We start from the raw sequence: 25,613 nt of genomic DNA, 5'->3' as shown, positions 1-25,613 counted from the left end.
TATAAATTCCAAATAAATTCTACAAATGTACTCTTGTCAGGGCAGAGAAGACTCTGAAATAGCTTTCAGACCACATGGGACACTGAAAGTCACCAGTGAAAGTCATACTAATGAAGTGAGTGAGATGGTTCGCATCTCTTTAAGACAGAGAGGCAGGTTTTATGCAGGTTTTACAGACTGACATTCCTGAAGCTGTTGAGTGAAATCCTCTCACCATACTGGAATGATTTCTCCAGTGAGACCATGTTGAGAGGAGGTATGAAGCTGCGTCATATCAAAAGGTGGATGACACATGAAAGTCACCACTGATACAGTGCTTAACTTTTAAGGCCAACATCATACTGATGTATCACTCCTCTTCCCACTGTTGCACCACATTGGCCTACTGTCTTTAAACTTTGCTTTTATTTCTACTTGACTTGATCACTTGGCCCACAATTCTCTCATCTTATCCCGTCCCCCATCCCATTGGAGAGCCGGTGTAATTACGATAAAAGCTAGCCCGCCCGGTCCGCCCTCCCCCACCCATCTCTTTTGTCTCTCCGGTCCCTCTATCATCAGTGGCAACAGTCCCTCCATACCATCACCTCGCTCTCACCCCTTCTCTCTTGTTCTCCAGCGACTGATGTCACTTAGCTGACACAGCAAAAGTACCCTGAAATAATCGCTGCCAATCAAGTCCTTAGAGACATAAAAAAAAGAGAAAAGAAACAGAGAACGATGAAGATTGAGAGAGGAGGCCTGGCCTTAGGCCAAAAGACACGTCATAATTGAGGGAAAGCGGGGACAGAAACTTTATCCTTACTCTCCCTCACACACACACACACACACACACACACACACACACACACACACACACACACTCAGGGCGGCTGCCAGGAGATGACAGGTTCTATAAGTGAGAGGTCAGTGAGTGTATGAGACATTATGTCAGTAGAGACTGGACTGACATTAAAAAATCTTATATCACTTGATATTGGATCAACCTCCTACAACATGATCTCCAACTCACCTGAATGCAACTTATAAGAGCCACCTGAACATATCTACATGAAGCAATCAACCTCGGGTCATCATACTATCTGATCACACAACATAATAAAGGACTTATCATAATTACACACCGTTCTTTCATTATATGTTGTCCATGATAAACAGCAGCATCATCTCTTAGCATCTCTTGTCTCTTCTCCCTCTGTGTGAATAGTATTCTTAAGTTTGGCCTTGTGTGTGTGTGTGTGTAATCCCAAAGTCAAATTTCAAAAAACTTTTCACTTTGCATAAAACAATTTAAAATATTATTACACCTAATATTTACTTAATATTATACATTGTGCTTTATATTCTACTTTACGTTTTATCTACTCAGTCTTGTAATTCTGTTTTACTTCTGTCTGCTATGTACATACAGCGTTTATTGCAGGCATGTCTATCTAAGAAAAGGGATCCCTCCTCTGTTAGTCTTCCTGAGGTTTCTACCTTTGTTTTTCCTTATCTGAACCCATACTCTAAGCATAAAGGGTGTTAAATGTTTTACAGATTTTAAACCTCTCTGAGACAAACTGGGGCTTCGGTTAGGCAGCGCTCTGCGATTTATACTTTGCATGGCAGCTGATATATGACATAGACAATAGACAAACTACCATGGCTTGAGGCTGAAGCCAGTGTGGAAGAACCTTGAAGTGCAATGTCACCGACGGCCACTAGATGCTACAACTGATTCCATAATTCAATAATTCAGTCATTATGGTCTCAATCTCTAAATTCAGGCCCTCTAATAAGTGTGCTGGTAGTCATTTTGGAAATTATTGCTTCATTAATACGATTTTAAGACTTATAGTTGCTTTGATGTTTGCCGTGTGGCCATTGATTGACAGCTGTGATTGATGTCTGGCTCTACTGCTGCTCTCCAAGGCTTTACGACTCGCACTGAGTCGGGCTATTACTGCAATATTTCTGTATATTTAATCTACTAGTTTATGGTACCTGCCCTGTTAGCATAATTTAGCTAAAGTAGCTAACGTTAGCCTGAGTGGGAATCCCTTAGTGTTCACTGTAAGCTAGCTTTAGCTTGGGTCCAAGGTAGCGTGGCATGTGAAAGGCAACACCCCACACTCCTTATTTGGAGGTCCTGGCTCCAAACGGAAAAGATGGCACAACTGTGGGCTTCAAATTGGCACCAATGCAAACCAATGGGTGACTTCGCCCCTCAACACGTCCATCTTTATATACAGTCTATTGAAATAGACCTCTTGCCAATTTTATCACGATTAGGGAGGTGCCAAAGAACTCAGCTGAAATTAAATTGAAAATCCAGGCCAAAAAAACCAAACAAATTAGTGTGAAGTTCCTCTTTTAAGATCTCTGCTCTACACCCTAAAGACAAGAAATTGTATATAACATCAGATGTGACAGCTATGGGGAATGATACATGGAGCTTGGACAAGAAACTGTATAGACACCAGAAACAGACAACATCAGCTGTCTGTCATAACACTGCCCAGGAAGGGGTTCAAAGGTCTTCAACCAGGAGTCAGTGGACAACTAGAGACCGCTGGAGAAAAGATGAAGGAAATCACTCACATCAGATGCCAAAGACCATCCCTCAATATGCAACCACCTGTTAGCATGTGACAGCGATTCCATAATTGGGTCATGTGATAACAGCTGAACTGTCTCCATGGCAAATGTGCAAACTCCAGCCCATGTGGCTGAAAGCTCTGCAAATTGTCCTGCAAATGGACCTTATGTCAATACTATTTGTGAACATACTAATTCCAAGGATCAATAATGAATGTTTTCCTCAAATTACCTGACATAAGGAAAAACAGTATAGGGTCAATTTAAATATAAACTGACACAGGACAACATCATAGAGGGTCTTCCTTGAAAAAGATCTGATCAAAAACTAAATGACCAAACTCTGAATTTATGGTTTGAGCTGGGGCAAACTTTTATCCTCAACCATCATCAAACACTACCCCTCCATTAACAGATAATGATTCTCTAACATCCTATTTTCTCTCATCCATCCAGACACAGTTGATGATCCATCTGGATTTTTACACACCCCAAATCTCATTTAATAACACGGTCCAGTCAAATCTCTGACTCATATTTGGACAAAGGATGGACCCAGCAGAGGACAAAGCTTTTGCTTTTAGAGCTAATGGTTCAGCTGGTCAGTTCACACAATATTACAAAGACAATCAAGATGGCAGAAGAGAATGCAGCAGTAATTTGGACGTCAGATGGCACTGAGCTGTTAGAAGTAGAAAGAGTATGTGTGTGTGTGTGTGTTTGTATCTGTTGAGCTGCCAGTTGTTGTTGCTTTTCAGTTGCACATTCTGACTGAAGGTCATCGCCAGTATGCGACTGGGTCCCACGCTTTCTACAAACATCATTTGGCATCAGTGTGGAGCTCTCAGTTGAGTCCTTGATCCAGGTCAGTGACCCTATGATACTGTGGGTATATGTATTTATGTGTGTGTTCATGCATGTCTAAGCCACCGGTTCAAGAGGCCGGTGTCCACGCAGCATCGGTGGCAGGACACACAGCTATGGCATTTAATTAGTCTCAAAACCTGCGCAGATAAAAACCAGGCACAGTTTTCACAAATAGAAAAAAGGTTTCACTAATCTGAAACTGTGTTTTAATGACTCTCTGGAGTCTCCTTGTTAATCTGGTCCAGATTTGACAAGTCTAAGTACGGTGGTAGTATGGTAGACCTGGGGTCCATTCTAGAAAGCAGGTTCAACAGTCTAACCCTGAACTCTGAGTTGATGAACACTGAGATGGAAAACTCTGAGTTTTTGGTTCCATAACAGCTGATCAGAGTCAGTTCAATCAACTCTGAGTCTGTTCCCTCCAAGTTAAGCGTGTGCGTAATGAATGAAAAAAGACATCAACGATGGAGCTCTGATACTATGATTCGCCATGGCAACAGGTAAATAAAAGGCAGAGCCTGCATTTTAATCCAGTGGATGTAGAGATATTAATGCATATGTACATGGACGGTGCACATTCACCTTTAAAAAAAAAGCCTGAGTCAGAGCGGGGAAAGTGTCAACAAGTTAATACAATGAAGTTTTATTCAGTTTTTTCCATTAACCAGACTTACATCTCCTTAATGGATGATAAAGTGGAATCTGACTGTATCAGGCTGTAGCTACATTACATTTTAAATATATTTGTTCAGCTTTAATCTGACGGACAAAACACAGGAAGCTGCAACTGAAGATGAAAAGTATAGTTAAAGATTTAAAACATATATAGATCAAAGACATAGAGACATGATTGTAAGCTCACAGTCTGATCCACTAATAATGTGTTTGGTGATTTGCACTTGAAAAGGCATCAAGGTTAAAATACAGTAGATGTTAAACTTTTAGACATCTATTTGTATTTTGGCTCAACAGCATCAGTGATGCTGCTCGATCCTGCTGATTCAGAAATATTAACATATAATCTCCAATATCATAGGACTGATGTTCCTTCGCGACCAAGTACATCATGAGTGATAGATATAATTATTCATTGATCCTAAGACATAATGTGCAATAAACACTTCAGTGCAGGAGCAGTTCAAACAAACTGACAGTCCTAGAAGTGCTCAGAATCACAGAGAGGTTGAACATCTATGATGGATAGCTCCAGAACAGCTAAGAAATGGAGCTTGAGGTGAGATTGCTTTTAAAATCCAACAACATATTGGCTTATATAAACATTCCTTAAGCTTGTTTTTTGGAGAATTGTGACAAAGATGTATGCTAAGTAGGATGATTTACTGTTACATTACATTTCTTGAAACATAGTGTACTTTTGGCATTTCTGTGCTGCAATTTCTTGAAACTTACTAGCTGACACATACTTCAATACCAATATATCTCAGATAGGTCTTGTGTGCACAGCATCACAGTGTTATAAAAGTCATGCAGAGGTTTTATTCTGAGCTGATTTGAATGTGAGAGTAAAAGCCGCTGTTCAAAGAAATGACTGATGCACATAAAAGTGGTGATTTAGAGTCTTTGAGTAACAAACTAATATCCAACCAGGATTTTGATTCTGTTAGACAGTTGACCTCCGCTAATTCATGCACTTCGATATGCGTTCTGATGTGAACTGAATGAATGAGGAGATGAAACAGCGTGTCTGGCTCTGTAAGAGGGAAGAGACAGAAAGAAACTCAGGGTTTGTTGAAGAAAACCTGCCAGCCAACAGGTTAGGTTCACAGAGTCAGTTGCCATGGTAACTGACCCACAGTTCAAGTTAGCCAGAGTTTCCCTCATCTCAGAGTTAACAAACTCAGAGTTTACACTAAACCTGCTTTCTGGAACACACCCCTTGTCTAATGTGGTCTGGATGTAGAAATATCAGTGAAATCACCCTTTTTTCTGTTTTTTCTGTTAAAATAAAGATGTCACAAACCTGAAAGTGGGTTTAAACCGCGTTAAGGTTTTTGCTAAGATGTCTGACACTTTTTCATAAGTGTGAGTTGTAAAAAAAAAAACAGATAATCAGCTTCTAAATATAATTTTCCTTTTGTTCTCTGAGGTGACTCCCTGTCTTTGACTGTCAGTGATCAAACCAAACAGCCAATCAAATGTCATGTTCAGTATTCAAAGTGACCAATCAAAGGAGTGGACTGTTTACTCTATCCCCGCCTCCAAAGTCTCAATAGTCAACTTGACGAGCAAGCAAGCGTTGAGCAGTTGTGAGCAAGTAGGGAGGGTGGAGCTCGCCCTCGTCACAGCCCTGCGCACGCCGTACTGCGTCTGTGCACGCGCGGCAGAAATGCTCCCTCGAGAGGATGCTTTCCAACCCGCAGATACCGTTCTGTGCGCTCACAGAGCAGAGACGCTCCCTCACCAGGACGGTTTACCGCTCACGGATAATGTGCTTGTATCACATGCACGTGCCTGGTTTTTATGTACGCGGGTTTTGAGACTAATTAAACACCGTACACAGTACCCCCTGAGGATCACTCCATACAGCTGGAGCTACCACTGATAAAGCTGTAGCCAACAGAAGCCTCCTCACACAAAACACTTACAAATAAAAGAAAACAATCACAGGCAAGCACACACAAAGATATTGATAGATTCCAAGAGGCAGATGCACCCACACATAAATGATCAGGGGGGGAAAAAAAAAGAAAAATCACCTAGTGTGACTTGGATCTGAGACACACAAACCCAGTCTCCAAACTGCATATCTTCACTCTCCTGCTGTATACTGCCAGTGCAAACACGCACATACACACAAACACAAACACACTTAACAAGCAGACATCTTTTCCGCTACATCATAATTTCCACCCCTCCTCTCCCCTCTCCTACACAACAGCAAATTTAAGGGAAAGGGAAATATTTCTGCTAAATTAGTTATGCTAATTACAGAGCAGTTCTCAGGGGGAGAGATGGCGCTAAATGGCTTTTAATTCTTTTCGCCTGGAAAGAGACGTGGGAGAGAGCCAGACAGAGAGCAGAATGAAAGAAGTAGAGAGCATGAGGAAAAATAAATAAACAACTAAACACACAAACAACTGGCGTTAAAATTTGCCCGGTGACACAGCGACAATGAACTAACAGAATTAATAACTCAGGGGAAGGGGAAGGAGACCAAAAGCGTGCGGCCGGCCAGACAAGCCGCCTTATCAGAACGCGGGGGCCCCGGGTCCCTCAGCCGTCAGGGAGAGGGGAGATCGCCGGTAGGAAAAGTTTTGCGGCTAACTTTGTGTCCTGTAGCCTTTGCCAGCGGTCAAAGCAGCGATAACGAGGCATGAGCAGATAGCTGTATGTGGAAGGCACCAGAGAAAAGGCTCTCTGTGTTGTACAGAAAGTTATTTATTCTCCAACACTCACTATTCAACAACCAGTTTCTCACTATACTAATACGATAAAGTATACACTGAATACTGATGTTGACAGTGCACTCTTGTGGCAGTTAAGAAATTAAAGTCCCCCCCCCGCTCAAAAATGTGTCTTCCTTGTTTTTACTTCAGTTGATTGTTTGAGCTTCACTGTTCAGAATGATGTTTGTTTTCACATCCATCTGCTGAACTGCTCAACTTAAATCTACATGATTTGTGACATCACAACTTGTCTGGGAGTCAATTGTCCAGTGTGTAACTTACACAAGTGTGATGTGGAAACTTGAAGCCTCCAGTACATGTAGACATCTTGTGTCCAGCTGTTAAACTTTTAAATGAAAAATATGTGCATTTTCATAGATTCTATATTTTTCAATGAGGGAGAAGCAGTAAATGTCATTTAAATTCTAATTAATTAACTGAACCTTTTTGTAGAAAAAAAAATATATCATACACAAATAATTATTCAAAGCAGAGTCTTACAGATGTCTTTAAAAATAGCTGGAGGGGATATTTAATGTTTGTCACTATGTATTTGAAATGTGAAAAGATACAAGGTAAGCAACTTCAAACAACTGCCAATTTTAAATCAGTTTTGGTTTGTGAGTCGTCCGCTACTGTGAACATGTCAGGCAATGTACTCGAAAATCAATATATGCACTGGGGACAAGTGGGCAAATCTTATTTAACAAAATAATGACTTGCTGTCTGAATTAAATACAAAGCGAACTGCAGAATTGTAGATTGAGGAGAAATTTGGCTTTAATTAAGTTAAATCCGATGTTAGCTGAATGACTGGGTAACCCCCGGACAAGCTTTGGTTTGGTGCCAACGGTTGTGGCCTGCCGACAACACAGCCACCTCTTTAGTTTGTATTTAATCCAATAACATCCTACAAAATAGTTCAGTGCTGAATAAATCCGACTGTGTATAGAACCGATATTTACAAGAAGACACCATTGATTTGGAAATTACTTTCAGATGTACAGTATGTTAACACCATTTTTCGCTGTATCCTGATTTCAACTACACTTGACTGATGTGTCCTCGATGTGGGAAGCTGCAAACATTCTCACGTCTAAAGACTCGCATCCAAGCGTCATTGCAGAGGAATCCATAACACAAACTGCAACGCTGGAGGCAATCTGGCATAACAATAAAGTGATGCATGTTGTTTAGACGGTCTCTCTCCTCCGTAACAAATAAAAACAGTAGCAGTTGTCATGCTTCAAATGTATTTCAGAACCAGTAGAGGAGTTTAATCAAGCAACATATGACCTTAGGAAAACAATATAGGTTATTGGATTTGGAGATGTGCATTTATTAATTAAAAATAGTGACACTGACATCAACAATTCATACAGAAAATATGGAATAAATAGTTGCAGAGTGAATTGAATGCCAAAGTCTGGCAGTGTCATGATGTAATCACTGAGCTAAACACACACCTACTCTGTCCTCACACAACCAGGTTATGCTGCTGTTGTGTGAAAATGGCTTCGGGGAGCTTTTATAAATCAGGATCATTGCATGTGTCTTAGAAATACAAACAACACAAACACACACACACACACACACACACACACAGACATTGTAAATTTAAATCTCTAAGCATCTCCAAACACTGTTACTTGAACATCCAGTTCAGGCTGCATCCCTACAAAAACAAACACACACACACACACACACACTCACAGTTTTATTGTCCGTTCCTCTCCAATATGGGGCTATAAGCGGTGGCTAGTTTTATGTCTTTTAATTAGTACGCTGTCGCCATAGCAGCATCCAGCTGACAAACAACCCCCTCCTTACACACATACATAAAGAATGGCAGAGGTAGAAAAGAGAGAAAGAAGGGGAGTGTGTTTAGTGAGGAAAAGGCAAAAAGTGCTACAGGAAGTTACATCCGAGAGTGTTTGATTTGAACGAGACCACAGGCAGGGTCCAAAATTAACTTTTGAAAAAATTTACTGGCCAGACTGATTTTTTACCAGCCAAAATAATAAATTGCTTTTTACTACTGCAACTTGCTATTATTACTATTTATCATGTCATCTTGGTCTCGTATACGATTCTCAATCAATATTATAGCAGTGTGCAAACATTCTTCAACACATAAATGTGCTCATGTTGGAATTAAATGCCATCACATTAATGTTTAGACTACAGCAGCACAAGCAATCAGAAAATCCATTGGCACCAAGTTCAGTGGTGATTTAATTAAGAACTATTTTGCCTCTAAATTGGATGCCAAATTTACTAGAAGGATCATGATTTGCAAAATGCTTTAAATTGTTTACTACTTGTACATTCTATGTGTGGCAACAAGCAACGCTTTATTGAGCAGCCAGATTTTTTAAACGGGGTTCGCTGGGACAGCAACAGCAACATTCACCAAGTTAGCCCTTTGAGCTAATGTGTGCTAACTACGCTAACGACGGATCAGAAATGTGCAACGACATTTTTTGCCACCACTAGATATCAAACAAAAGCCAGAGACTATATCGTATTAAGTTGCTGTGAGTTATAACTTTGCCATTTCTAAGCAGAAGGTAGAAGATAACGTCATCTCTGACCGAAAAGCCCGGACAGCTCTCCTGCTCCTGCCTCCGTCTCAGACTCAGCCTGGTCAGCGGCTGTCTCCTCAGCCTGCTGCTGGGTGTGCAGCGCTATCTTCTTCTTTTTTCCATTTTATGGCAGGTGGCAACCAGTGTTAAGGTGCATTACTGCAACCTACAATGCTGAAGTGTGAACCAGAGTTATCTACCGCCACAAACAAACACAGCAGCTTTCTCCAGCACGTGTAGGAAATTCATTTTTTCCCATTGGCCAGAGTGGCGGGTGGTCTCCATAATGTGCTCGCCAAAGACTAAATTTACCTGAATTTGGTGAATGACAAGCGTTCATTTTGGACCCTGACCACAGGTCTTCATTATTAATGACAAGTGAACTGTGTGTGTGATAGGTTAGTGACACGTGTGCATCTTTTTTTAAAGGGGATGTACCCTAACTGCTGTCTGCTTTACAGTGTCAAATGTTCTTATGTACTGTATGTCTGACTCTCATGGCCCACATACTGTAGGTGTGTGTGTGTGTGTTACCTGAAATTAGGGGCAGAGGCCCATTCCAGAGCAAGGCACGCCAAGTCCACGGCAGCATACACCAACAGGAAGAAAATGGTCACAATACTGGCGATATTGTTGAGCGTCCCTGAAAACAGCACCAGCTAGAAAGAGAGGACAAAACAAAAGAAGAGGGAGAGGAAGAAATAAAGAAAGGGAAAAAGAGATTCACATTCAAAGCAACACAATCCAAAGTCAGACAGACGAGTGTGCCTTTTTCATATGACCTTTTTCAGCACCCACCTGCATCTCACAGCCAAAAAACATGTTTCTAAAATATGAAGTCAGCTACATGATTTGCATGTTAATGTGCATTTTGGGTAAAAATAAGGTGATGAAGCATCTTATTTATGTATATCATCTGATTTTTCCATCTTCAGTCTTTAAAGCCCTTATGTGTGCAAAAATTAAGTTCCTCTTTAAAGATTTCTGCCTCCGGTGACTCCTAGTGGTAATACCAAAAAAAAGATAGCACTGCTGTCTCTGTGCTAAATCTGGAACAGGGATGGAGTTCGATAGCTTTTTATTTAATCCGATTCCAGTATCTAGTTTAACCAGGATTCCCCTAAAATTGCATCATGTACTCAGCTGGGGAATTTCTCAGGGGAAGAGCTGCCACTCTGTTGATCTTGTTGAACTACAGAAACACACAGTCCACTGGTAATAATACAAGGCAACAGCCAAAAGTTTCATTTTTACCTGTTATGGGATTAATGTTAATTATACAGCTAAAATGACACTTGTAATTTTAACTGATGAAATAAAGCTGGTACCTGGATGTTTTATACCTTGCTCATTTGCTTTTGATTCATTAGCTTCTGAGCTTAATGAATCTGGGTATTTTGCTAATCGGGAACTTGTTATCAGATTACAACCCTAATCGCAAAGAATGAATGGCTGAAAGCTGAGATTGTCCCATTTTTGTACAAATAAAAACTTATGGTAACAAAATAATCTGAAAAACATATAGTGGCTTTCAGTATGCCATCATTGACGCCAGAGGTTCCACACATGTTTCAAGGCAAGGATCCCCATAGAGTTGAGCATTAATCCATTTTGGTCCCAAGAACCCCAATGCAGATTTGTGCTATGAAATATTATTATCTGCCTGCAATGTAGTAGGAAGGTGACATCAAGGATAGATTTGACCAATATCTAGAGAGCGAGAGACTGTTAAAATTAAATTATTCTACATTTTCCTGGGGACCCTTGAAGGACCACAGGTGGTCTCCCCAGACTCCACTTTTGGAGCCACTGATTGAGGCTAATGTTCAGTTTTAATTAAGATGGTATCTAGGCTACTGTTCAGCTGCATGCAGTCAGCTATGTTAGCTACAGCAGCTACGTGACAACATGGTCAAGTCCAGTCATATTTAAAATTCACAGTGCCTGATTTGGAGGGAGAGTCGTACATTTAATAATCCTGACGGCACATGGATGTATGAGATTCACCCTCTCCCCCACTGTGAGGTGTAGTAGGTGACTTCTAATAGAGGAGGGAAGTGCAGACCATATTATAAGTACTGCTCTCTGACATGTTCTCTGACATCAGATTGTGTGTGCCTCACTGTGAATTACCACAGATGTGAAAGCCAAGAATGAAAGCAGTAAGAGCTTCCACTGTTTCACCTTCATTACATCTGGTTATAATAGCAATATACTTTACATTACCAATTATGGTTACATTTAATGTAAGAAGTAGTTCATATTTGTGTCAATGTAGATATATATATATTTTTATTTTAAAGCTACAGCACTTGATTTATGGGCACCTTATTAGGCTGTTTTGGTGAATGTGTTAGCAAACAGTCGCACATCCAGCAGACATAGAGCAACATTAGTGTCGTGTTTCTGGCCACCTGACAAATGCACGTTGCTAACTTTATCTGTCTGCTGTTTGGTGGTGGGCAGGTGCTGTAGAGTGGGTTTAATAGGGCTTTTTAGCTGCCTGCTGTGGCTGGAAACAAGGTTGATGAGAGCTTTGAGAGTGAACCAAAACAGTGAAATTGTGGGCCAAAACAAAACCCAAAAAAAGCTAAAAGAAGCTAAAAATGCTGTAGAGCTACAGAGTTGGCTGATAATTCTCTGTGGGTTCATCACTAACTTTCACATTACACTTACTAATTTGATCCATTGATAATATAAAAATATTGATTAGTGCTGCTTTAAAGAATGAAGGAACTGTAATGTTTCAAGAAGATCACCGTTTCCTCATAAAATGCACAATTATCCAATAACTTCATATGTAATCTATTCAGATATTTATTTACACTTATGCTGTGTTCCCATCATGTTGAAGTTATCATATTTATCATTTTCTGGCCGTTCACGTAGACATCCAAGCAATAATCATAACTAGGAGTGACATGAATCCATCATTCAAAGCACTCTAATGCAACATTGGTATGTGCAGAATATTTTTTATCCCCGCATAATCAGCTCTCATAGAACCGTAGCTTAACTATTCATTCAGTGTGTAAATTACACTCGTTACCAGCAATCTGTCACTTGCATTGTGCAATGCAGTGAACACTTTCAAGTTATAACAATAGAAACCTTTCCAATTGTTACCCTCCATTCTACACGTACCACACACCTTCCTTCTTTTTTTTTTTACAGGTAGAACACACAGTGTGAATAAACATAACTTTCAGGCACAGGCTATCATTAGCTCTTTTGTACTGAATGAAGTTTTTCTTTGCACACTTCATCATCATCATCATCATCATCATCAACATCATCATCATCATCATCAAGTGTGCTATCTTTATCCGTGTGTGTGCGGCTGTGACAGATTGCTCAGAACAAGGAGTTAACTACAGTATCCAGGAACAAACACAAGGCAGAGTCTTTCTCTCCAATTACCATGTGTTTTATGATTGGCCACTGAGAAACTGGAGTTGGAGCATATTTTCTTGAGCTCAAGGGCGTACCAGTGGTACTGTGGGAGGAGAGGGGACTAAGTACTGTAGCAACTCTGCCATCACTAACTTTGTGACCATGAGGCAGAAGTAAACTGAAGGGAAGAGAGAGGAGAGAGAAGGTAATGATGGGGAATTGAGATTAATGATGTCACGTTATTGACAGGCGGTCAGAAAGAGAGAAAAAATGACATGAGACAGACCGAGGGAGCAATGAGGGTGGAGAAGGGGAAGAGGGAGAAGAGAAGAAGAAAGAAAAAAATGAGATGGAAAGAAGAGATGAGAGAGAGAGAAAGAAGAGTGAAAAAGACAGAAAGCGGGTAAGAAAGCATCTCTGACCTCTGGCAGGCAAAGTCAGTGGGTGTCTCTCCAGCGCTCCCATGGGAGCCAGCTCTACTAGAGCATTAATTAGCCATTAACTCAGACACAAGCCAGCATGGACAACCGCTGTCACAGCACACAGTGTGTGTGTGTGTGTGTATGTGGTATATTTTTGTGTGGCTATTTCAAAGACTGTTTTTACTGGAAAGCAGTGTGCATAAATTGCCATAAATTTCACTGAAATAAGTGGGCTCACACAGACACTTTTATTAAATAAAAAGAATTGAGTGGAAGCAGCTGAGTAATGTTTTGGACCACAAAGCCAATGCTTTTCCAGAAATGTCTCAGGGTTACAGGTAACAAGTGGACAGTGCTTGCTTAAGTGTGTGTTTGGACTCAGATGTAGATACAGCATGGCTAATGAAGCACTAAGTAAAATACATCTTTTCTAAAATGCTTCAACCAAGAGGTAATTAACAAAATTCTAAAATTCTGTTGTGATTAGTGAGGGCCAAAATGACCAAATATGTGTCTACTTTTTACATATAATTTAGCTAAAAAACATTAACACTATTTATTTTCAGATAAATTGCAGTATAATTAAAACAAGTTCAAGTACTCTTTAAAGTTGTGACTGTTAAAAGAACTTACTGATACAGAAATAAGTTCCAGTACCAGTAAATGTATTGTATCAGAAGGCCCTGTGCATGGGTAACATACAAGTTTAAAGGACCACTGTGTGGAATTTAGTGGCAGTTAGTTGCAACCTGCAACCTCACCACTAGATGCCACTAAATCTCACACACTGGCTCTTTAAGCAGCTAGTGAGAATTTGAACACCCTTCTGTAAGTTTCGTTTTACCTGAATGTATTTAGTGAAGTAACTTTTACCTTAATTCTTCCTTACATGTCATGTTGTGCTGCCAAGAAGGTGATTAATGCAAATGGTTACCGATAGGAATTAAATAGGAAATGGTTCAATTCAGAAATTCAGTTTTAGGCCAAACAGTTTTGTTTGTTGCCCATCAGTTTCACATGGTCTGCTATCCCACAATGCTTTGAGAGGTAATTTACTCACCTCCCATTAAAAATGAACAGTCAAAACTTGTGAGCGGGACTGAGACTGAAGCCTGATTTTTATTTGACTTTGGCTTGTAAAAGTGATTCTTAAAAGAATCATTTTTGTGCATAAAACTGTGGAGATTGGTAAAATTGGCCAGTTTGATGTTTTATGTAAAAGTTGCAAGGAATTGAAAATATTGTAAGGTCTCATAAATATTGTTGGTATCGGAAGATTGCAAATTCATGCAAGCACTGAATAAAACTGACTGATGTACAATTTTAGCGTAATCATGTTCAACGTCCCTCTTTTCCATCACATTAATCTATGCTGGGCTACATCTTACTTCACCTCACCCATCCAGCTTTATTCTCTTCTAACTTCTCTTCTAACTTTTTCTCTTTCTTCTCCCCGTTCTCGCAGGCTGCTCGTTTTCTCTTTACTTAAAAGTCCAATAAAAGAATGCCATCCTCCTCCTCCTCCTCTCCCTCACTTCCTTCCTTTTCTATCCCGCCTCGTGCGTGAGTGTTCGAGACGAGATTACAATCAGACCTTTGTCATCAGTGAATCATTCAAATGACGGAGGAAGAGGACGAGAGAGTCAATGATCTCTGAGCAGCTAACGATTTCCATCTAATTGCTCCTCCTCCACTCATGGAGAGTGTCGAGGGACGAAGAGAAGAGAAGGAGAGAGGTGAGGAGAGAGAGGAAAAGAGACAGAGAGCGCGAATAATGACAAGCCATTCAGCCTTTAACACTCACCTCTGATAATGATGGGATAGTCAGGCCTATTTGCTCCTAAAATCCTCCTCTTCTTTGTCTCTCTATTCTCACCCTCCTCCTCTCTGCCAATATTTCCTGCTCCGTTTAAATTGACTTCTTTCCCCCACTTAGAAGACACAATAGCGCAGAAAAAAAATATCTTTGTCTTCTTTGGTCAGAGTAGAAAAACTGTGTGTTCCCTTCAGCTGTTCTTATACTATCCCTCTCTCTGATTGCTCCTTCTGTTCTTGAAATCATTTTTGTCGTCATCCCCGTTTCTCAGACGCCACTAATTTTGACAAAAATGATGCATCTCCTCTGTTTTTTTGTTGTTTTTTTTTTTTTTTTTTTACAAATTTCTCTGGCTAAAGGACTACGTTTATGAGTTATTATCACTTTGTTATGATTGTTAATAACTGGCACAGATGAGGACTTCATCAGCCATTCATGCTTTGTTCCGTTAGTGATTCAAAACAGGGGCCAATTTTTCCATATCAAACAATCCACAAGCAGATACAGTACATATCTTTTTAGCATTTTGCTGTTACAAACATGCCAAATTAAGAGTGACCTCTTATTACTGTACATTTTCCTTCACTATTCTTAGTCATAAAACTCCAGTGAAGGTGGTTTATGGCAGAAAATTAGAAAAGATAAGAAAAAAATCACATATTTTAGTCTGAAATCAACTGACCACACAGCTGCAGGAAAAGAAAATGTCAACCTCTGTATCAACAAAAATTAAAATAAAACTGTTACATTAATCCATCCAGCAGCCACACTCTTGTGGGACATATCTGGCTCTTCATGCTTCTCTATATTTGGTGCTGAGCAGGTAGCGCCTGCTGCAGCTGGAAATAACACTGATGAGAGCAGTGAGAGTGAACCTCGATAGTAAAGTTGCAGCTGTAAAACCAAAACAATGAGCTGAAAGACGCTAAAACGCTCCATAAAGCGGAGGGGAACAACTGAGTTGGGTGTTAATGATCTGTGAGTGTCACTTTTCACATTACACAGTCATCTGACCCATAGTTAACATAAGAAGTATTGATTTGAGCAGCTTTAAGTCATTTGGATTTTTGCTGCTGATCTCATTAAATGCCGTTAAACACAAGAAACCTCGATGGTAGTGGAGCCTTCTTTGGTCAACAAGATGAATGACTTAAAAAGTATTTGTTCACTGGAAATGCACAAGAACCATATGACAGGTTTGTGTAGATGTTATTGGTAGATGCAGAGTGAATCAAAACTCTTCAAACTGAACTACTTTCTCCTTTAAATTAATCCGTTCTGTTTGAAGGAAGAATTCTCTAAAGTCAAACTGGAGAACATTCTTATCTTTAAGTCTGAGGAAAGTTTCTACAGCAACACTTCACCATCCAAACAATAGGAGCTTGGGCTGAAATTGTCTCACTACCTCGCAAACCTTTATTATCCAGGAATAATAGCTGATTGTTTGAAGCTTCTCTTCCTTCCTTTTGTTCTGAGCTTCATTGCTCCCATACCTCAGCAGGTATTTATCCCTGATTTATCAATTTCATCTCAATATTTAAAAAACAGTCTGAGGCCTGTGCTGGTGTATCTGTATTCTTGACCCTTGAAGCTCTATATTTTTAGACAACAATAAATCAGGGAGTTTATTTAGAAATGTTTTTCATCCTTGTTTTTTTAATTGAATATTGCCAGCTAATTAGTATTGCCCTCAGTGTTGTCTGAAATATAGACAAAATGTGGAGCTGAGGGCACGAATTAAGCCAAAATGTTGTGTCTGAAGAAGAAAATATTCTTTTCTGTTTAGTGCTTACAGTTTTCTGATTTGCTGGCATTTGCTGCGTTTCCTTTTTGATGGTCATAAACTGCTAGAAGCACATTGATTAAGTATCAAACGTCTACAGCGGTTTATCTCCACTCACCTGCACAAGGAACCAGGAGATAAGCACAGAGACCCAGGGGTTACCACTGTGGGACGTCTTCTTAGCAGGAGACAACACCTTACCTACAGCGAAAAAAAGAGAAGACAAGACATCTCTGAAAACACGTTTATGATTGATGCAGTTGGATTAATTAGATAAACTATATCATAGAATGGATGCAAATCGTAACAGATTCTATGGTGTGTGATGACTGGTTTTCTCTATCAGCTGCTTCAATATAAAAATATCACCATTGACCTTTGAAAACCGACAACAGTGAAACCCTGGGTGTATAAGTGGACAGAAGATTTAATCAAGGAAAGAATACGATCAATGAGCATCCTTGGTTGTGATAGAGAATTTACTATTGGAAATTACACGTCCACAGGCATCGCTCTTGGCACTGGAAAACGTTACGCTCTGTAATTTCGGATACATCGTGGGCGTAAAGTAAATTAAAATTGAAGGTGGACATTCCTTGCTGATCAGATGTCACTCCAGAGATGTCTGTTGTCAGTACTTGTGCAAGTGTTAACTTGCATAGTGAAACTTTTCTGTTGACACCTCCTCCTCATTGCTATTCCTGATGGTTTTTTGACACTCTACTTCCCACAAGCCTCCATGAAATATTAATGTATTCACTTATCGAATGAGGAGCAGATCTTGGCGTGTGTAGTTTTGCTGCCGGTGGACAAAAACTGAGTGATTTTATGATCGTCTGAAGTTTCAGAGCATCCTCACGTTGAGAAGAATACAGTTCTCGGTTAAACACTGTATGAAAATTGTCTTAGTTCAGGTAGGAAACATAAAGCTTATTTAATAATACTTACGGTGGCATTTTAATACCTTGTGTACAGCCTATATTCCATATTTTTATGGAACATATGTGAGTACAGTACTTCTTCTGATAACTTTAAGAAGGCTCAAGTGCACTTCCCACTTAATTTTAGCATGTACTTGGAAGTATACAGTTATACAGTACAGGAGATCTATAGAGAGTAGAACATGTACTCATTTGTTGTCTTGGTTAAGAAAATATAGAACTAAAGTTAACGTAATGTGCACATCCAAAAAGCTCTTCAACGGGTGTTGGAGCAAACAGGAGAAAGCCACTTCAGTTATAAAATATAGTAGTGTTTTCACTCCCTCACCTGCTCAGTCATGCAGGATTTACAATAATTAACAATAATTAACACCTGACGTGTCACCACTCTCCCACCCACTCCTGCAGAGATTTTTACAGCTCCTACCTGCAACTTCATACCCCACAAGGAAAATAAGGCTCATGTTTCCCTCACTGATTATTATTTTGAAGAAATAATAAGGCTGTGTTTAGACCTACATTAGTACTGTGTGAAAAAAACGTAGTCGCCTCATTCATTTCAATGAGACCATTGTGTGCCCACGCTTGATGCTCAACTTTTGCTGCAATGCAATTCAGCATCATCTGACGAGGTGCTGCAACAGCCGATCAAATACATGCAACGCCATACTGTATCTCTACAGTTTATCTCGCAATCGTCGTGACAAAATAAAAAAGGACTGCCATTGTGATAACTTGTAACTTCCTGTCTCTGATTATCATAACTGCTGTGTGGTGTTTTGGTGTCTGATTAGCCTTCAGACTCATGGATCAGCCTTCCTGGATCCTATTTCATTGTCTCATCAGTACAGGCAAAACATGTCCCCACTAACACAGCCCCTTGTGTTTTTTTTGTTTTTTGTTGCTTTTTTTTTTTTTTTTTTTTTTTTTTTAAATCAGTGGCATTTTCAGTCTAAACGCCCACTAATACAATTACTCTGCTGTTAAAATGCCTCCTTAGAAGACATGAACTAAAAATATGCCTCATTAAATGGACCTGGGCCTGTTTAATATACTGTAGTGGGGAAAATTAAAACAACTTGAAGGCGTGGGAACTAAAAGTCTATTAAAATGTAATGTATCCTGTTTCTCTTATAATCTATGTTGTTTCCCATGGCAACAGACACAAACCAGATTCTTGAACGTCGGACATCAGAGCGGCAGTGATAATGTTACGGTTTACAGATCCGATCGGATTCGAATTAGAGATGGCAATTTCTAATGTTACTGACATTTAGACAAAATTCATGTAATTAACTACACGTCTAGTCTAGAACGGAGAGAGCGAGAGGGGGAGAGTGAGTAGGCGGGCGAGACGGTGAGAGAGACAAACTCAGCTGAAACTTTACTTCTTACAAGACCAATAACTGCAACCTCTCATATTTTAATTTATGAAATTTCACATCATGATGGTTTGTGTTAAATCTCACATGAACAACAAAAGAGACTTCAACCAATGAGAGATAAAGGGACATGACAAAAAAAAAAAAGCATATGAAGAAGGAAAGAAAATGACAGAGTGAAGTTGGGGAGGAGGGTGAAAGGGCGGTGGAGGGGAATCTGAGTTTAAGACTAAATTTCACAGCTGATAAATGACTGGAATTAAATCAGTGAGACTTTAAAGTCAAATCAATACGACTGTGAGGAGCAGATGGCAGAGGATGGAGAAAGCAGGACAAAGGTGAAGGAGTTATTAGCGACTTATAGAGAAGAAAGAAATGGAAGATGTGTAGGATGGCAGGATGAACTCTGTGTATGTGTGTGTGTGTGTGTATATGTGTTGGAAAAATAACGCACCCATCACTCTGTTTACATAGGACAGTGGCAAGGTTAAGCAGTGAGACGCATGGATGAATTACAACAACAAGAACAACACACACTTACACACATCACGCATACAGTGTGGTCATACTAACCGTTTCATCCCCCCCCCTACGAGCGCATTACACATTTTATGGTTCCACACTGACTCTTAATTGAACAGATTAATCTAATTTAAGTTAACCCTTTGACTGCTGCTGATCAGACAGAGCTGAACTTGAGTCATCTGCCTCTGCTCCATCTGATCACTCCGCAGAGGAACTTGCACTAATACAGCCATTTATCTCCCCTGACACACACACACACACACACACACACACACACACACACACACACACACACACACACACACACACACACACACACACGCACGCGTACAGCTATACACACAGACAGAAACAGGCCAAATCAATTTGCAAAAGACTTAACAAAAGGAGCACAGGATGGGATAAGGAAGTTGCTCACGGTCATTAATAATGACAAAGCACCAAGCGGCATGGATTCACACAGAGAGGCAGGGAGAGATGGAAATCACACGAAGGCTGCGTTCGCTTGATAAGAGAATGACTGCTAGAAGAACTTCATGGTTAACATGACAACTTTTAAAACTTTAAAATGGACCAGCTGACACTGACCACGTTTACATGCACACTAATATTCCACTATTATTCTGAATTAGGCCTTATTCTGAATGTAGCATTTTCCGATTAAGACATGTGGGATATGCAGATATTATTTGGGTTTAAGGAGCGTTGCATGTATACAGCGCATTTGGAATATGTGTCTCAATTGGGGTTTTTACCACAGTTTGCGACACACTGCTTCAAGATGACATATGCTGGAGCAGGAAGACAGACAGAGGAGAGGAATGAGAGGAGAGTGGAGAGCTGCTCAGGGCAGGCTGGAAAAATAAGCGCGCCTTCTCCAAGACGGGGAAGGAGAGATTGGTTATTATCCTGACTGACGCTGACGACTCAGTGCGATGCACCAAAAACACTCAGCAGTGTAGTAAACATCATGGAACAAGCTGCGTAGTGGATGTGTCTGTAACTATATATGTATAATATCAGTCATATCAGTGTCACTTATAAATATCAGGCAGCAGCTCACTGATGTTTTTCACCTTGCTGGTTTACTTCACTGCCTGCAGAGATCTTGAGTTTCCTGTTCCTACTGGAGCAGAAGGAAACCCTGTAAACCCTCTGCATGGAAACACCTTAGTAGGAGCATTGTCTTTTTCAGAATAAGGGAAAAACCGGAATATTTTGTGCAGTCTAGACTAAGAGTACGTCCAAACTAAGCCAGGTGAATCTTTTTCTCTCTGTTTCAGCCGTCTGTCCAGACTAAAATGATGTTTTTCTTGACCAAAAACTGATCTTTTCTAAAACAGTTTCCAGAGTGTGTAAATCTTAAAGCAGCAGCTTGGCGTTTGCTGCCCAGTGAGGGACTGGGCTGTGTGGCAGGAAAGTTAAGAGGAGATTATACGTCACCTCAAACCTAAAAGTCACTGTAGCCGAATACATGATGTAGTTGCAGCTTGAGAATGACTGCTGGTTAATAGGTCGTATTGATGGGAAACAATTAAATGACTTTTTCATTCCGTTGTCTGACAACGGAAACAGAAAAATATGTAAATGAGAACAAAAAAAAATCATGAATTCTGTTACATTAAAACACTTTGGAACAAGCTGTCACTTGGCAGAGTAAGCACATTGTGTCAATATTTTGTCAAATAAAATAGTGATAGCCTGACTGACTGTAGTTCAGTTCAGTTGGTCCGGACCAAGGAAAAAAAAGATACATTGTTGCCTTTCAGTTCTGGTCCACAGACTAACAGGTGACTCTGATAATTGTCATACAACATCATCAGTGCTACATGGACCCATGTGGGAAAACCAGTCTGGTTCCTGACAGCAGGTCATAGAGCTCTTTACTGCTCCTTATGTGTTTCTTTCACTTCTCTGGTTAGAGCTCACAAAGAAATAACTGAGCAATATTAGTTGAGATTGCAACTGGACTTCATATGTTTTAGTTCAGATGATGTAACATAACTGAGAGGGAGCATATGAAGCACATCACTGCACCTACCAAACAAGTCATCCCTGGCCAGGGCGTAGAGGATGCGTGAGGCTCCAATGAGGTTGCTCATGGCAGCGGAGAGGGTGGAGGAATAAACCCCGACGGTGACGAAGGGTCTCCAGACGTTGATGTCTCTGAGGAAGCTGTAATCCCTCTGAAGCAGCACACTACAAAGGTTTAGAGATAAACCTGAGATTAATACAGATAACTTGAACAAACATAAGTAAATAGAAAATAATTCACTAATTCTGTTACTCAACTGAGCAACAAAGATATGCTACAAACAAATAATAAAAGAAATCAAAAGAAAAATAAAATTAAAGAAATAGCTGAGCAGTAAAGTACAGCAGTAAATGTTTTATGAACAGAGTTTTTCATTTGAATTTTTCATTTTAACCTTTCTCAATCTTTCATGGTCAAGAATGAACTATCTTACTTAACCTTGAAATGAACATGGATGAAAGTCTTAACAAGTGCTCCATGACGACCGACCAAACTCCATCTGTCCATGAAGGCTGAGTGATAAGGTTGAAGTCAAGCGGACCTTGATATGAGATTGTTTTTTTGAACCTGAGTTTGATATAGTTTTGTTTTATGTGTAACTTCAACTGAAATTTATATATTTTTTACTATGTTCATCATCTTAGTTTAGCGTGTAAGCATGTTAACATTAAGTTAGCATGCTAACATTTGCACTAAACACAAAGTACAGCCGAGGCTGAAGGGACTGTCGTTAGTTTTGCAGGTATTTGGTCATAAACCAAAATAGTGGACAACTTAAGACTTTGACCTGATGATGGTGCTGTATAGAAAGTTAGAGGGTCACCAAAGTTGTTACAATTCACCCAGAGAGGAACATGAATGTCAAATTTTATGGCAATCTATACAAGTATCAACCACAAGTATCAACCTCTTATTATGAAAAGAGAGCGGCAGAGAAAGAGCAAAATAAAGTCCGAGCTACTACTACAACCTCGTGTTGAAAAACTTCCCATACAACAACACCACACAGAAGGCATCCATCATTTTTGCAGCCATAAACAGAGTTTTATCATTTTATTATATTTGTGTCAGGAGATCAAAATCAAGTGGTCCAAAAGGTAGTTTGTTATTTTAAACTCATTTGTTCTGGGGGCAAAACGATGCCCAATGGAAAAGAACAAGATTGAAGAGGAAGGTATGATTACACTGCCAAGGTGCCTAATGATGAGATGCTTGGAATAAGGGGCTCACTCCAGAGTGTGTGTGTGTATGTGTGTGTGTGTGTGTGTGCAGGAGGTGCTGCACTAGACGTGGAGAAAGAGAGATCAGAGAGTACAAAAACCACAGCGGGGTGTGCATGATTACGGCCTGCCCCCCACCTCTCTTCAATACAACACAGCTAGAGAGAGGAGATCCATCCCAATCTCTCTTGGTGTTTCGATACACACACACACACACACACACACACACACACACGCTCCATCTATTCCCCTCCCTCATCACCTCCATCTCCCTCATCATGATGTTTTTAAAACCCATTCGAGGTTTTTTTTTTTTTCCTTTCTGCTTTTCTGTCTCACTCCCCCCCCCCTCTCTCATTACATCTCCACTTGTGCCAAAGTCCATTCTCTCTCTCTCTTTTTCTCTTTTTCTTTTTCTCTCTCTCTCTCGTAATTAAGAGTCTCATCACGTTTTCTTTCAGGTCCAGTGATTTTAATACTTATTATCATGGCCCTATTAAGTATTGTTCACTCCATCCAAAGATCCGAGCACACTATTATTTCACACGGTGCCCAAGAGGCAGGCAGTGCACGCACACTGTTTTCACAGCTATCATTGTTAAGATATTGCATTGACTACCATTCATTGTGGAGAGCCTAACCTTAACCTTAACCATTACCAATTCATGCATAACCCTAACCTTAACCTAACCTAATTTCATTTCATTTATTATTATTATTATTGTTATTCAGGAAAAGATTAAAAGTAACATTACAGATTTACATTCAAACCAGCCTGACAGGTTCCTGAAACACAAACTCAGATAGTGTTTATATGCCTGTTTGAAGTGTGTATTAAAGGTTATAGCTCTAATGCGATATGGGATCTCATTCCAGATTTTAGTGTATGTGTGAAAAGATGATCTCTGACCATAGTTGTTTTTGAAAACCTGTGCATGTGAAACTGATCTGGTGATGCGTTCCTGCCTTGTGTCGTGTCTTGGAAGTAGAGCAGCAAGTGTTGGATGGGGACTTATAATTTTGGATCTGAAAGTAAAATTTTACGGCTAGATTTTTATACCAGAAAAGGTCCCCAGGAAGTAACAAAAACGCATGCGCGCACACGCGCACAAACACACTTTTGCATTACCACAAATCAACTAAACAAAAGGTTCTGCAGAGAAGTTAAAATCACCCTCGAAATTAGGAAATGAAACTACTTTGTTTATTTGGCATGTGTGTGTGTATGCTTGTGTGTGTGTGTGTATGTGTGTTACAGCGTGGGCACTGCAGTGAAAAGTTTATGAACCATTGCTTTAATCAGAGTCTCTGATATATTCATAACACCAAAAAAACATTCAACGGTCTGATACACAAGCACATGCTTCAAAGGTTGTGTCCATCACACAAAAAAAAGAACATTATGTTAAAAAGTGGTAACCATGATGAAGAATTAAAGTGTGTGTGTGTGTGTGTGTGTGTGTGTGTGTGTGTGTCTGTGACAGAGGTGAGTGATGATGTGGGTCAAAACTTACAGGCTGATTATCAATTCCACTGACGTGTAGCAGGAGCAAAATAAATTTCAAAAAGCTTGACATTTCCAAACTGGCTCTCAAAAAACAAAGCCGCTGCAAACTGGGTGACAGTGATGACAAATGGTGTGTGTGTGTGTGTGTGTGTGGGCGTGTGCATGTGTGTGTGTGAGAGAGGGAGGGGGGGGGGGGGTTGTTCATGTGTTGGGTCATAATAGAACGAGCAACAATTTGTATAGTAACTGTGCTTCATAATTTTGTGTTTCTTTCGAAGCCGTGCATTCATTATCAAGGGAGTGTTGCTTATATGTGACTCTGTGTGTGTGTGTGTGTGTGTGTGTGTGTGGGGTGGGGGTGGGCGGGTGGCCCTGGATAGTAATTATTGATCAGATCATCCAGCTGAAATGAGCTCTGCCATCCAAATAAAGAGCAGAACAAAAGCGCGAGGGAGCTAGTGACAGATTAAAGGAGGCTCGTTTAGAGAGGAACAGGAAACAAAGCTAAACGACTAAAAGGAGCCCGCAGAGATTGTTTCGGCCGATTGTTCTCGTTCCTCCCGGCCCTCTCCATCCTTCAGCTCATTTGCTTACCATTTTTATTCATGCCCTCATTTGTGTATTCATGCGTATTCATCTTTTAATCCATCATTTCATGTGTTTGTGCTTCTGATAATTCACCAGCGCTTTGGTCGAACATTATGGATTAATTATCTGCTATTTTTCAACTGGGATGAAAAATGAAGTGCTGACGTGTGTGTGTGTGTGTGTGTGTGTGTGTGTTTAGGTATATTATAACACCTACGTACACACTGCCATCACAAACGGTGCTTATTCTGCTGTGATCCTGGTCGTCTTAGCTCTCCCGGGGCGAGGTCACTCCTCATCAGCGCTAACATAACGATTCAGAATCATCTAGTTTAATGATCTGAAGAAAAAGGCTTCACGATCTCCAATAAATGATCAAATGAGACCATAGCTAGTTCTTGAGATGGCTCTGGCTTATGGCTAACATCACTGTTATGCTCATTGCACCGTTATGTGACCATTCGCTTCTCTCCAATATGGACATGATGGTCCTGTAAGTCAATACAGCCACTCTCTGTAGAATACAAAGGTTAGTCCCTCTGATAAATCTCTCCATCAATGT

General features: G+C 40.2%; 1 protein-coding gene and 1 long non-coding RNA gene across 2 annotated transcripts in view; one reads left to right on the top strand and one right to left on the bottom strand.

Annotated features, from left to right (window-relative positions):
• LOC122983667 overlaps window positions 1–10,065 on the top strand; it is a 63,071-nt gene extending 53,006 nt beyond the window's left edge. The window contains exons 7-8 of the long non-coding RNA XR_006403751.1: window positions 3,339–3,445; window positions 9,984–10,065. This is a non-coding gene — a long non-coding RNA (uncharacterized LOC122983667). The remainder of the gene's footprint in view (window positions 1–3,338; window positions 3,446–9,983) is intronic.
• zgc:153039 (uncharacterized protein LOC767698 homolog) overlaps window positions 1–25,613 on the bottom strand; it is a 65,004-nt gene that overhangs the window by 16,583 nt on the left and 22,808 nt on the right. Inside the window, exons 7-9 of the mRNA XM_044353639.1 lie at window positions 21,743–21,900; window positions 16,972–17,054; window positions 9,974–10,098 (exon numbers count right to left, since the gene is read on the bottom strand). Coding sequence (XP_044209574.1) covers window positions 9,974–10,098; window positions 16,972–17,054; window positions 21,743–21,900 — 366 coding nt within the window. The remainder of the gene's footprint in view (window positions 1–9,973; window positions 10,099–16,971; window positions 17,055–21,742; window positions 21,901–25,613) is intronic.

This window comes from Thunnus albacares, chromosome 6 (genome assembly GCF_914725855.1).
Source record: "Thunnus albacares chromosome 6, fThuAlb1.1, whole genome shotgun sequence".
In the NCBI taxonomy this organism is placed as follows: domain Eukaryota; kingdom Metazoa; phylum Chordata; class Actinopteri; order Scombriformes; family Scombridae; genus Thunnus; species Thunnus albacares.
Note: the sequence above shows the minus strand (reverse complement) of the source record. Positions and strands in the feature narration are given on the sequence as shown.